Source organism: Mus caroli, chromosome 3 (assembly GCF_900094665.2).
Source record: "Mus caroli chromosome 3, CAROLI_EIJ_v1.1, whole genome shotgun sequence".
NCBI classification, from domain to species: domain Eukaryota; kingdom Metazoa; phylum Chordata; class Mammalia; order Rodentia; family Muridae; genus Mus; species Mus caroli.
Window position 1 is genome coordinate 132,667,560 of NC_034572.1, and position 15,248 is coordinate 132,682,807.

The window sequence follows — 15,248 nt, forward strand, 5'->3', positions numbered from 1 at the left end:
TGCCTCTCTCTCTCTCTGCCTCTCTCTCTCTCTCTGCCTCTCTCTCTCTCTCTGCCTCTCTCTCTCTCTGCCTCTCTCTCTCTGCCTCTCTCTCTGCCTCTCTGTCTCTCTCTGTCTCTCTCTCTACCTCTCTCTCTCTCTGCCTCTTTCTCTCTCTGCCCCCTCTCTCTCTCTGCCCCCTCTCTCTCTGCCCCCTATCTCTGCCCCCTCTCTCTGCCTCCCTCTCTCTCTCACTGCCCCCTTCTCTCTGCCCCTCTGCCTCTGCCCCTTCTGCCTCTGCCCCCTCTGCCTCTGCCCCCTCTAACATCTGCCCTCTCTGTCTCTGCCTCCTCTGCCTCTGTGGGATTTAAGGTATGTGCCATCACTTCCTGGCAAAACACAGTTTTTTTTTGTTTTTTGTTTTGCTTTCATTTTTCTAAAAGACTGATTATATTTTTAAATCTCAAGTATTTCATATAGCTCAAATTAATCCCATTTCAAACAGTTATCTTTAAAAGAGCATTTTATATTTTACAATTAAGGGCTTAGTTGAATTTTGTTAGTACAAAGAAAAGGTTGGTTTTATGTCATGTATTTAGACATCAGATATACTTCATGTGTAGGGTCAACATGAATGTTCTTTGACTCACTGTCAAACATTGTTGAATGAGCACGTGTGTCAGTTAACACAATGTTAGACATTCTTTATACATAGAAGGCAAATTACCTTTCCCCAAGAGTCACAGTTTTAACAGGGAGCAAACTGTAGGACAATATAGTTGATGGAATACTGTCTTAGAGCCATAATGACACATTCACCTGGACCCCAAAGTGAAGGATTCTTTGGAGGGGATAGAGAAACAATAGCCTTGGTCTGAAAGAAGAAGTCACATGGTGGTCAAAGGCGTTGTCGCTGTAGAAACCCCCTGAGTAACAACACCGCAGTGTGCATCAGCATGGTGTGCTCTGGGAGGATCTAAGGGAGAGCAACTCGGGTGGAAGCCGGAGGAAGGGAAGGCGAGGCTTTGCAAACCTCCCACGTGTCCTTTGTGAAAGTACTGAACTGAAGGAAAGCTGTTCAATGTATCCTTGTTTTAATTTTGTAATTATTTTCGTAAGTGCCACTGAAGCTACTTAATGCATATATCATCAGAAAAATACTTGTAGCAGTGGCAGCTTTTTAATAGCACAGCTGTGTATGGGCACATGTGTATTCACCATTGCATTTATTTGTCCAGAAAATGCTGGGACAAATATAATCCTACACTATATTTCTACACAACGAAATCCTTTAAATGTCAATGTTTTGTTTGATATATATTTATTTTGTCTAATACCTCCTGTTTTTATTTAAATTATAGAATATTTATCTACAGAAGTAAAACCTTTAAAAAAAAAGTCTAATCAATGCTTCTGACCTAATATTGTCAATTTTGCCATAGCTCTTTCAGAATTAAGGCAAACATTTTATTACTGTACTTACATTTAACAATGCCATATTTATAAATGAATTTGATACTTTTCTATTCATTTTAGCATTATCTTGGACATTTTCCTGCTCTTTAGTGTAGTTAGCACTTGTGTACAAGTCACAGGTAGTATACATACAAGTTATGAGTTTCAAGGAATGAAGTCTGTAAATGTTACTAAATGGACCAAAGGAAAGAACTAAAGATTGTTCTGCATAGTACACAGTCTCATGGTGTCTAATGCTGTTCAGGAATGTCTTGTTTTCATAGATTTATTTATTTTTAAAATCTGCATTCTTTGCTTTACTAAGCAAGAGAAATGGCTGACCAAGTTAGGAGTAAATCCTTAGTTCTCACAGTGACCTTAGTAGTATCTATATTTTCGTCTGCAAAGTGTGCTAAAACTGAATGCACTCCTTCAGCTTAGTTTTATAAGACCATTTTTGGGTTATATTATGTGTTCATTAAGTCAATATTTAATGATTGCCTTTAGTAAATTCAAATATTTTGTTCTTCTCTTTCTTCTTGTGTTTGAATAACATAAAATGTCTCCTCCCTCACAAACATTTTATGTTTTAAGAAAACTCCTAGAACTCCTGCAGTTTCCAGAAACATTGATATTCCTTCAATCCCCTCTTCCGGAAAGTCACATGGGTATCATCTCAATGACGACGACACTATTATGAGACGCACCCCACCTCCTAGTGACAACACAATAGGTCCAGCGTACTACAATCCTCAGTTTGTAAGTATGACACATTTGATGACAGCAGCTGGAAGAAGACTGCTTACGGTTGTATATGCGTCATGTATGCATCAGTAACTATAAGTCACAATTAGAACACTGATTTTCATTGGCTGCATACTGAGGAACTTTCTCTCATGTATGTACACTATTGATTTATATATGCCATTGTATTTAGGATCAATTACATTAAAAAAAACCATCTGGTTTGTGGATATTTGCATATTGATGAGTTTGGGGGGTTATTGGATACTTTAAATTGTTAACAATTTTAAAATTATTGTAACTTAAAACTGCTGTTTTATAAAACTGTTGTCAAACACGGTGCAGTAATAAGGATGGGCACTAGTGTAGCCATCATCTAAATAATAACACATGCTACAGTTTTGGCAAGAGGTCTCAATGGATTACATAAAGAGAAATTAACATGTCTATTTATCACATACACATGTTTGGTGTATGGCGCAAAGCTCCAACAACCTTTGTTACCTCTCTCGGTTTTTATACTGTCTCTAAAATATTACTCATACAACTCTCAGATAGAACCATTACAACAAGATAATTGATTACATCATTTTCTAAATATGTGTACATAGTAAGTTTAGGGCAATAATTCATGCCATAAATCGATACTTAAGGAATAACAAAAAGAGTTGTTTACATGTCTTTACATTAAGACTAATATCTGACTAAACATTCATTATCTGTTACTGCCCCCCATAAGTTCATTATAAGTTTAAAGCAATAATTTTTATGTTACACGTTAGCACAGTTTTGTCAAGATACAAATCACCTGTCTTGTGTCTTATTATTTTGAACTTTTAAATAGATAAACTAGTGAATATTTTAGTTTTTGTCCTTGCACCTAATAAATTGCCCATTCCCAGTTTCTGACCTTTAGTTACTAGATAATGGCCTCACATCTAACCTAGGAGGAATATTCTTCTTGATTATACATTTGTTCCAAGCTTGTTTTCTTTTTGTAGTGCAATTAGCCCATGACACATAAAGGCTTACAGAACTCTATTTTAGCTATTATTCTATAGAGGTCTTGTATAAATTTAGGATTACTACAATCATTAGAAATTATGAGATCATCAGTTTGTCTACACAGCATTACTACAGGAGACTACATCTTCATGCTGAGCTGCAGAAAATCTGCCCAATAGGGTGGTCTAATGCCCAGGAATTACTAGGCTGTGTAATAGTGACAGGAGAGGCATCTCAGCAGCAAGAAGCAATTCTGGGATGAAGTCTCTAAGGACCTTGTAGTCTTAGAGCTCACCCATCCCAGGCCATGCAAAATGGTGGGCCATCTCCAGAGAAGTCACAAGTATGCTTTAGCCTTTCCTAGATGGCTTTGACAGCAAAGTAATGGTGCTACCTTATAATTTTATCTATGAACTTGAATTTTTGGATAGGTGCTTCAAAACTAAGTAGTTGCTCTAGTTCTTGTCAGACTCTCACTAGAGAGTTCTTTCTTCAGCTGCTGGTTATATCACCTACTAATGATACTTGAATATTTTAGTGTTGTATTCATCAAATGTTGGTTTTCTGACTTCATCATCTCAATGATGCCTGTTTTTATTGGTGCTTTAAAAATATTTAAAAAGAGAATTGTAGCTTCATTCTCATCTATGTATTTATGTCAGACCCATGCATTTCTGTTTTTCTTAAAATATTCTATTATTTTCACTACTTATTTTTAAAGCTCAATGTATTTCAGATTTTATTTTTGGAGTCCCTGTAAGCTGTTACTCATGTCCTTTTGACATGTGATATCATCTTGCTTGCCACTCCCCACCCAGGGAGGCATTACCAATTTTCTTATAAGACCCCACATGTGTTTCTAGGGATGACTACTTAGTATTGACGAACCAATCTGGGTTCTTCCCTGGGGAAGACTAGTCTGTCTGTCTGTCTGTCTGTCTGTCTGTCTCTCTCTCTCTCTCTCAAGTTGTTGATTGCCTGTACCACTTCATCTGGCTTGGGGCCCTGTGAGATTTCCCTCCCTCATCCGTTCTGGGATGTCAACTGGTGTTACAATTGTTCAGTTCTTGTTTAGGAAGCTGTGCTGTCAAGATTTTGTGGTTACAACTTTTCTGTCTTCAAGAGAAAGCACAGTCTCACACCTGATCTCCTTGTTCTCTGGGCTCTGCCATCTTCCATCTCCTCAGTGATCTTCCCTGAGCTCATGGATGAAAGATTTTTTTTTTTTTTTTTTGTTAACACATCAATCGAGGATCGGCATTTCATGGTCTATTGTTTTCTTTTTCTTTTTTTCCATTTGGAACAGTTGCGGCTTTCTGTAATGATTTTCTTCTGCTCTATAAAGAAGCTTATTACATGAGCTACCCTTACATGTGGGTGCTAGGTTAAGTGTGTAGAATGAGAGTTGAGAATTATGCTAATTTAGGAATGTGGTGGTAGTAGGGTTCCTCTAGGATGGATGGCCTCCTTAGCCATATGTGGTTGGTTCAGTTTCTGGTACCAGGCATAATTTTACTCCCATTAAGTGGCCAGTGCAATCCAGTCCACTATGATATGGGGGTGGGGATCTGAGTTTTTGTTAATGGTCCATTGGACTGTCTGGATTTGGATGAGGGTCAGTGCAGTAGTTCCACAGGAAAACAAAAGTAGAAAGAAGACAGAGTGTCTGTCTTCAGAGTGGGAAGGCCTGGGTCTTTCTAGTTAGTACCAGGGGTTGCTCACAGTGTTTGCTTAATCTGGAGTTCCATGTGGGTGTGAGTGTGTTACTAGCTGTGGTGTGCACCAGCTGGGCATCCCACCTCCCCGCCAGGGTGTGTGAACTCGACAGACCAAATGCTGGATGCTAGACTTCATTCTACCCTATGCCGTCAGGTGCTGGGCTAGCAGGAAGTGCCGATACACCGCTCAGGGGGTGGGAGAATGCAGCCTAGGACATAGGTTTACACATGAATTAAAGCCTCTTTCTCAGTATTCAGGAATATTCAGTGAATATTGAATTGATAAAATCATTTTTTTTAATTTTAATATTCAGTCGCAATTGAATTGTGATTGTTTTTGAAATCTGCATCTTGAGTTTGAGACTGGGTACGAAGCCTGTGAGCAGAAGGTACCATTTCTTCCTGCTTCTTCAGGAAACAGATTCTGACCCTGCTGTGTAAATCATACTGTAGCAATGCTCAATCAAATCAGGTCCAAATTTCTGATTACTCTGTGCAGTGCCTTTTCTGCCTTTTGGGGATAATATTGTGTTTGAAATCAGTGTCCAGATGGGAATACCATGAAGCATTAGCATAATAACATAATAGAGGGGTAACTATTATGGAATTTTCTAATGAATGAGTCATGTCTACTGAACTATATTGTAAAGCTTAAATATAGAATTGTTTTATAACACTAGCCAACAATTGTTATATATCAGCTATGTTCATCTGCAGAGAAATTATGAATATAATTTATTTAGAATAACATTTTGAAAGATCAAATACAGCCTCTCTCTTTTCTAATAGCAGCTAGAAATGTATTTCTAGATTGTGATTTGACAAGGAGGTTGGAACTGAAGTTACGATGCTGACCTGTGAGCTGCTGCAGAGCAGCCCATTAGTGCTTGCACTGATGTGCCTCGAGACTTCTAATTTCTCACAAGTCTATTTCCATATTTAATTATGAAAAGATGAGGGGTAAAAGTTACACAGTCCCACCTCCATTCATTTAATTGTCAGTCAGAATGGCAGTTAGTAATTCTTTCTCATATTTTATTACAGCGTTCACTTAAAGTGTTACAGCTCCATGCTGAGTTTGCTTCAATTAAGTCATATTTTATTTGTTAATAACTCTCCATAGTGACAGTGACCTTGAAGTTGGCATTGGAAACAGTTCTTAACATAAAAGCTCATGCGACTAAGAATTAAATGTGCATCAATTTATCCTTTGTTTTCTGTTTTTTAAGCCTATGAAATTAAATTTGAGATTGAACATTTATCCAAGTACTCTAGAAGTTAATAACCAAGTAGTTGTGAGTTCATGTGGTTTAAATAAAGTGCCATTTATTCTTACAGCAAAATGATTTTACTAACCCTCAGTTTTGTGCATATCTGTGTGTTTATTCTTACGCATGTGTATTTATGCATATATAAGGGATTTTGAATTGGTCAGAGGTTGAGCCATAAAAATTTGAGACTGGGTGTTATTGTATAGCCGTGGTTGGCTTGTGATTTAACTATGCAGATCAGGTTAACTTCAAATCCACAGAGACCTGCCTATTTTTGCATCTCATGTGCTGGGGTTAAAGGTATGGACTTATATTCTTTTTAAGGTTAAAGAATATGATGTAAAAGCTTTATTTTCACAAATCTATAGATTAGAGTAAATATAACAGATATATTACTATGTATAATACATAACATAAGATATTCAATATGACTGCATGGTTGGATTATTATTGGGGCATGTCTATACAATTGTGAGATTCTGCTTTACTTTTAATTATAAACAAAATACATCATAAGTGGGAAATGTTGATTTTTCTACCATCAGAACTGCCCCCTGCCTTGGATGCAGATCATCACATGTCCAGTGTATCCAATTCTAGGGTTTTCAGGAGTCACATTAGCTCTCAGAACAACTGTCACAGTATGGGATGCTTGTGTTTAAGTAAATCTTTTTTAATTACCTCCAAGGGATGATGCTAAGGAAAGATACATCAAGTTATATCCTCTAGGTGAAAGTTACCCTCACATGTATGGAGTTTGCCATTATTCACAAGCGTCTTGAAACATCTCCTTTAATAGACTAGGATTAATGACTTAATCCTAATGAATAGACTTTCAAATAAAATCTCCAATATTTAGTTAAAACAGTAGCCATTAGTTTGTGAAAATACAGCTACAGTAAGTCATCTTGAAGAATTTGGAAAGTAATTCAAGCGATCTTATTTGTTTTAAAGCCTTTAGATACCTTTTCTTATTTCCTTTTACGTTAGGTTTTTTTATTTTCTTTTTTGATATACTTAGGAGATTCACAGACCCCCTCACCCCCTACACCCTCCCCAACCGTTCCCCCCACAGACACCCCTCCTCCTCACACAGTCACAACTTGGAAGACAACTCTTTCACATTTTATACATAGACTTTTCTTCTTCCTTTCATTTTTTATTGCTTATTTTAATTATTTACATTTCAAGTGTTATTCCCCTTCCCAGATTCCCCTCCCCAAACCCTCATCCCCCTCCCATGAGGGTGCATGATAAGAAGCTGAGATTCCTTGTCATATATCAGTTGGAACCCCTACTTGTAATGACAACAGTAACAATCTATCTTCCTTTGATGTACGTCTTATGGGATTGCTGTACTCATTCCTCACTGTGTCAAGGATGACCATGAAGGGGAAGACATTGAGATTATGCACAGCTAAAAACTTTTCAGAGGAAATGGACAAATCACTTTTATTCATAGGACATCACATTTTCTAAGCTTTATCAAATGCCAGGAACAAAAATGAACAACAGTAGTCAGTACTGTTTGTCCGTCTGCCATCGGGGTTCTGTCTGTATCTTGGTAGACGGCCCCAAGCCTTCTTTCGACGTCCCTTTTTCAGATGTTTCTTGAAGTCTTTGGGGCTCTCTTATGTGCTTCCCATATGAGCCTGTTGGCACTGACTACAGCCGCCGCTCCAGCAGGTACTGTAGCCCTTGCCAAAGGACTGCTGCTCTGCTGACCAGTGGGATGATCTAGAACAGTACTTTTTTTTGGGGGGGGGGTAATTATACTTTACTAGAAGGAACTCTACAATAACACTTTTTTTTTCTATCAATGCTTTATTTTACGACGGGGTCTCAGTATGTTGTCCTGACTGGCCAGGAACTCTCGGTGTAGTCTTAGCTGTTATTTTACTCATAAGGATTCACTTACCTCTGGCTCCTGAATTCTGGGATTAAAGGCATGCCCCGCCATGTTTGAACATTATTTTTGTCAGTGTTAGAAAAAAGTTCATTTTTTATTCTAAGGTTTTGAGTACTTAATACAGTAATATTATATTCACATACTTCCCACCCTACGCTCCCCCTCTTCTAACTTTTCTGGGTCTGCTTCACTTCTTCCCTCTCACATTCAGGACATGTTCTTTGTTGTTGACACACACGCACACGCACACGTACACACATACCCTCCTTCCCTTCTGAATCCATTTAGTGTTGCTCTTGCATCTTTAGATCTGACGACTTGGGTCTGGATATCTATCAGAGAGCTTGTCCCTGGAGAAAACAGGTTCCTCCTCTCTCAGCTGGCTTTGATTGCCTGTAGCTCTTCATCTAGAGGTAGGACCTTGTGAACTTCCCTTGTTCACAGTGGTATGTCAGTGCCTGTTGTCATTATACAGATCTTGTGTGGGAAGCTGCATTGTTCAGATTTTGTCCTGTCTGGAAGGCACTGTTTGGTAGCAGGTATTCTGGTTCCTGACTCTTTACCATCTTTCTGCCCCTTCTTTTTGAATTTTCCTTGAGCCTTGGCTATAGGGGTGTATGGGGGCCATACTCCCCACAATCATTTATTCTCTGCATGTACAGTTTAGGATCTCTGTATTCTCCCGTTTGCTGCAAAACAACATTCTGATAAGGGGTAACAGCTATACTTCCTTGTGGGTATAAGGGAAAGCATTTGTAATATAGTTAGTGATGATGATGACGATGATGATGATTTTGGAAAGTGGCACTACAAAGGCCTCTTCTAAGATCTATGATTTTTCCAGCCAAGGGTAGTGAACTAGGTACAGTACCCAGCATGGATTAATTCTCTCCTATTGATTGGGCCTTAAGGCCCATTAGTTGGATGTTGGTCACTCCCAAGATAAAAGTGCGATGCTGCACCATTGGGGATATCTCTCTGGGCTGGCCGTTGCTGTGGTTTTGTCTTAGGCTTTAGGGCTTGTAGGACTTTTCTCCATTGACTGCTAGCATAGCACATTCTGATACTATGAGAGCTAGTCCTCAGGAGGAGGCTTTCAGGCCAGGTCCACCTTGATAATAAAACAAGGGTTTTCCCTGGGGCAAGGTATAGGCATCAAGACACCAAAGAATGCAAATCCAGTCAACAGAAAATAGTATTTGGCATTGCTGTTGCTTTGATTTTTAAGATTTTCTTGGTCACTGGGTCATCAGGATCAGCTGATTCTCAGAGTTAGTTTTGATATTCACCTTCCAAGTAGTTTGCCCCTTTAGATGGGAAATATACCCAAACATAATTGAATCTTTTCCATCCCACTGAATAAAAACAGTTCAAAGATGGTCGTGGCACCAAAAGCTCAACTCCACACGGTTGTCCGATCACCTGGAAACCTGGAGTGCATAGCGAGCCTGTAGGCAGTTTCCTGGGTTGGTGAGTGTCTGAGGCAACTCAGTTGGCAACCTCTTCCAGGTGGCTCTGCCAGTATCTCAGGGCTGCAGTTAGCAGTACAACCCTGTTTCTTCTAAGCCGTTTGTCTCACCTCTGTCTTTTCTAGGCAGCACAGCTTGTTTGAGAATGTTTCTCAGTGATCCTTTCTGCTGATGCTTGCCTTGGGGAAGGAGGGACCCAGTGAGTCTGTTCAGTTTCAGTAACTTCCCAAAGCTGTTGAATTGTTTACTTCTTGAGCTTTAATGAGCTTCCCTGCAGAATGGGATGTCAGAGCATCCCACTGTTTTCTTGCCTTTTCACATCCTGTGTTTTTACAAGCTTCCTCCTGCTGTTTTAACTCCTTTAGCATACTGTGTCTTAACATGCTTTTCTCCAAGATGAAAGGTTTTAATCTCAGAGGAAACTGCCACACCACAGCTGGTAACTCCATTTTCCCATATTCAGCTCTTGTGTCCAGATGCAGCTACTGGCTTCTTTCTGGATTTTGTTACAGCACCCCAAAGTCTTTGAATATTGCCCCCTCTCTGGAAATCACTAACTATTCATCACCAGAGATACACCATCATCTCCAGCTTCTGTCTTTCTGAAATGTTAACAGAATTCAGCTGCAGGTCTTTTCACATGCAGTGGCTGCCTGTTCCGGAGGTCCCTTACAATGTCTTGCCTGTGTCTATTTTATACAACTCTTGGAGTTTATCTAGGTGAAGCACAATAGATGGGAGTTTGAACTGAAATTGTGCTTTTATTGTACTAACACTTCTATTTGTTGTACTGGTGTTGTTTGGAATGATAATTGAGAATTTATTACATTGTGTTTAAATAGAAGTTCACCTAGAACACTTGATGCACTCTTTTATGTAGTTATACTATATGTTGTAGTGATTTTACTTAATATGTAGTAATGGCTTCAACAATTCAAGAGTGTTTAAAAATTTTAGGGACTGGAGAAGTGGATCAGTGGTTAAGAGCACTGGTTGTTCTTCAAGGGGACCCATGTTTAATTCCCAGGACCCACCTGGCAGCTCACAATCATCTGCGACTCTAGTTCCAGCTCCATGTGATCCAGTGTTCGTCTGGCTCCTTAGATATGGTACACAGACATGCATGCAGGCAAAACTCCATATACATATTACAAACACCTGCATATTCTACAAAGTCAGCGTTTCTGATGAACTAACAATAAGTAATCAAGAGTTTATTTTCTAACCTCAGTTAAGACAGGTTTTCTGAAAAACCTTCAGTGATTTATTTTTTTTATAGAATTTATTTATAAGTATCTTAAATAAAAATTTGCTATTTTATATATTTGCTTGGGTCACAGGGCATGCAAATAATGAGGAAAGGACAACTGAAGTCAGAAATAAACCAAAAGGGGCTTTATTTACTGCAGGGGAAAATGCTTCTAACTGGTTAGGGTCACAGTCAGGCTTGGGGCTGGCACAATGACCTTGAAAGTTCCCTTTGGCAGCATAAACCCAGGAGTAGAGATGTTCAGGGGATAATAAAAAAGGAATTCGTAAGCTGAGGGTCAGTCCTCCAGTCCAGGGTGTGGTGGGTAATAGGATGTTGATGTGGGCTCAAGGTTATCCTAAGGCAGAGGCACATGCAGGCCAGGGTGGTCTTACTGCATTGGAATAGAATAGGACTTGAGGACATGCAGAAAGATAGGGGGTGGCAGAACAATGCATGAGATTACCCTGGGCTCTTCAATATGGAATGTTTTGCCTGCTTGTATGTATGTGCACCACATGAGTGCAGTACTCATTGAAGCCAAAAGAAGGCATTGGAACCCCAGGAACTGAAGTCACAAATGGTTGTGAGCTGCTGTGTGGGAAGTGAAGCCAGGTCCTCTGCAGGAGCAGCAAGAGCACTGGACCACTGAGCCATCTTTCCAGGCTTTGATTTTATAGAGAGGACTGTATCATGAGGGAAGGGCATCCCAAAGATTCTTACTTACTGCATTATATGTTCTTCTTTGAGTTGTTAATGAAACCAGTGCTTTAACTCTGTGGTTCATGCTTAAGTTTGACATCCATTCTTATCAATGTCAGAGGAAAATCCTTGGTTGACTTTTTCCTGATATAAATAGTTTCTTTTGTATGAAAAGAATGATCTTGTCTGAAGGGACTCTAGCCAGCCTGCTCATGGCAAATATGGCTCTGTCAGGCTTTGCCCTTCTCCCCCATTCCCTCCATGTTGCTAAAAAAACATTGGATTACATTCCTAAATTTAGCCACAAAGGTCTGTTCCTTCATTTGGTCACTTTCTCCTCCAGGGGCTGACTACTAAGGTCCACCTATTAAAATATTGAAGTCCAGCTATCCAGAGCCCTCTGAAGCTCACCTAATTAACATGCCCAATTAGAATTAAACACCTCATCCCAATGCAGGAGCAGGGCTCTCCTTTGGATCTTTATAAACTGCCATTTTCCCATCTGCCACTTCTGTCCCCTCTCTATCCAGAGCCAGTCCTTTGTCCCTCCTTCTTCTGGGACAAATGCCCCTGCCTTCTCTCCCTTGTTCCCTTCCCCTTCTTCCTCATCCTCTATCTCCTGACTTTGTCTCTTATTCCCTGCCCTCTGTCCCTCTAGGGCAAATAAATCTCCTTTGTGTTGAGAACTTGGTCTTGCGTATCGTGAGCCTATAATGATCCTTATATTTTCTTCATATATTAGCTGTAGCATGAACTGGATAGTATTTAATTTGTTTTTAACCACTTGTTGCTCTTAGAAAAGTTTCCATGAATTTTGTTTTTAAATATCATGTAATTTGCCGCAGACCCGCTGGGTCCCTGTGTCTGCGTGGAATGGGTCTCTCGACTCGGGTGGGCAAAGCATGGATGAATGACAAACAGATGCACACAGGAGAGGTTGTGTGTAGAATCTGAATGTAATTTTACAACTCGAGCATCAGACTTTCTATACAGAAGACAATAAGGAAGTTGGGTGACATACCCGCAAGGCACAAAATGAGGTAACTGGATGCTTAATGACTCTTACACAGAATAGAGGAATGAAAACTCAAAGACTGGCAGGAACTGGGCAATAAAATAACTGAGACAAAGTCAGCACTATCTAAGGTCAGCTATAGTCTTAGAAGCCAGGTGTGAGAACTTTTCACTCCTAGGGCAAGGGCTTTCACACCCAAGTCATGGATCTAACTAGGGAGTTCTGTTCTAGCTAACCATCTCATGAATAATGCAATACTCTAAAACCACAGCCCAATCTGCTTCCTAAACCATTGTAAATTCCTGTAAATAGGTGTAACTCAGCTATAATTCTAAGCATCTATTCTGGTTTTCCCTACGGTCAGAAACTTCTTTCTTCCTAGGTGATGGTAGATTCCTGTGAAGGGCAGTGACCTAACTTTTACTCAAAGAGATAGTGTAATACCAGGGGCAGTACTGAATTCCAAGCCCAAGGTCTTGCTAAGGACGAACTAGGACTGTTGGAACACTGGCGGACGGCTTTAGCTATGTCAGAATTCAATCTTAAAAAGCACTTATGATAGGAAAATACTGAAAGAGAGCACGTGGATCCATACACTAGACTAACTTGGGAATGGAGAATTAAGAGAACGCCAGACCCCAGGAGGAGAGCTTCCTTGAAACTCTTTTTGCCTCATGAGAAGCTTTTAGGCATCCCTGCCTGACAAACTGACTCAACCGGAGCGCCGTGGCAGTAATTATTGCCTCAGATCTGTTGGTGTTGTTTGTATTATTTTGGTCTGTTTAATTAACACCTTTTAAATAGATTTTTAAAAATTTTTGTATATAATACATTTAGCCTGTTTCTAAGTGAAGCTGTTCTTTATTGCCCTAGAGGCATTAAATTACCTAGTGTAGTACCAAGAGGAAACTGCTCACACTGGTTCAGTATAGACTAACTTTAGAGGCAATTCTCTGAGAATCTGGCTGATGTGGGAGGTAGAAGGACAGAATCCAGCTTAGAGAGCCCTCCCTGACTTTACTGGTGCAACTCTATTGACTGAGGATTTTTGTATTTAAGCCTCAGCCAAATGTAATCTTTCCCAGTTTGCCTCATGTCATTTTTTTCTTATTTTTTCCTTCTTTCTTTTTAGGATTATCCTAAAGCATCTTTGAAATATAAAGGCGTAAATTTTGGCAATAGTACAGGAAGACAAGAATTTCTCAAGTATTCAGGTCCTGGTCCTGGACAGTACGATATCATCCAGTAAGTAATGACAAACCCCAACTGGGAACTGTGGTACACACTATACTTCCTGCACTTGGGAGGCAGGAGGATTGCTGCAGGTTCAAAACCAGCCTGGTCTGCATAGTGGTTCTCAGGTCCTCCAGGATTATGTAGTGCAGCCTCGGGACAGAGTGGGTGCAAAAGACTCTTAAGCATCATTCATATTGCACTGGGTCACCTGAGGCTATTCCATTAAGAAAGGAAAATTAGTATGAAAACTCCAACTAGTATTATATTTTGAAATAATCCAATTCAAGAATCAGAGAAGACAACATGTTTAAGATCATGTGACCTTTTAAATGCCAGAACTAGACTTTTACTGAGACCTGTTTGAGTACAGAACTCATGTGCCTAATAACTAAGATGTGCTATGCTTAATTAAAAAAATAGATGAAAGATTTCTGTAGTATCCTAAAGAAGGTGGGTCAGAATTTGTGTCTTACCTTTGGCTTATGTCTCTATTCTTCTGACTCCATAACTAAGTGAGAACTAGATAACTATTTGGAGTTAGTGAGACAACAATGACATTCTTTGGTATAAGAATGGCTTGGAACAAGAGCTAATACATAATTACCACCCAGAATTAGCTTTGTTAGGAAAAAGGGTTAAGGGGCTGAGATCAGGCCTGAGATGAGAAAGCATTTGGAAGATCATAGTACATTATGTTAAATCTGTTGTTAACAGGGCATTCAAGAAAAAGAGATGCTTTTTTATTATTATTATTTTTTACACTTCATATTTTATTACCCTCCCCCCATCCACCCTCTGACTGTTTCACATCCCATTCCTCCACTCCACCCACCTGTCTCCACATGTCTGACCTCTGTACTCCCTGGGGCCTCCAGTCTCCTGAGGGTTAGGTACATCATCTCTGAATGAACACAGACCTAGAAGTCCTCTACTGTATGTGTGTTGGGGGCTTCATATCAGCTGGTGTATGCTGCCTGTTTGGAGGTCCAATGTTTGAGAAATCTCAGGGGCCCAGTTTAATTGAGACTGCTGGTCCTCCTACAGGATTGTCCTTCTCCTCAGCTTCTTTTAGCCTTCCTTAATTCAACAACAGGGGTAAGCTGCTTCTGTCTATTGGTTGGGTACAAATAGGGTCTTTCAGAGGACAGTCAAGATTGGTCCCTTTTTGTGAGCACTCCATAGCCTCAGTAATAGTGTCAGGCCTTGGGACCTCCCCTTGAGCTGCATCCCACTTTGGGCCTGTCGATGGATCTTCTTTTCCTCAGGCTCCTCTCCATTTCCATCCCTGCAGTGCTTTCAGACAGGAACAATTATGGGTCAGAGTTGTGACTGTTGGATGGCAACCCCATCCCTCACTTGATGTCCTGTCTTCCTGTGGGAGGTGGGCTCTAAAAGTTCCCTCTCCCTACTGTCAGGCATTTAATCGAAGGTCTCTCCCTTTGAGTCTTGGGAGTCTCTTACCTTCCAGGTCTCTGGTACATTCTGGATCCCCCCCC

General features: G+C 40.0%; 1 protein-coding gene across 1 annotated transcript in view; it reads left to right on the forward strand.

Annotated features, from left to right (window-relative positions):
* The window catches only part of Stpg2 (sperm tail PG-rich repeat containing 2), a 436,171-nt gene that overhangs the window by 10,893 nt on the left and 410,030 nt on the right, over positions 1–15,248 (forward strand). The window contains exons 4-5 of the mRNA XM_021158500.2: positions 2,029–2,193; positions 13,649–13,761. Coding sequence (XP_021014159.1) covers positions 2,029–2,193; positions 13,649–13,761 — 278 coding nt within the window. The remainder of the gene's footprint in view (positions 1–2,028; positions 2,194–13,648; positions 13,762–15,248) is intronic.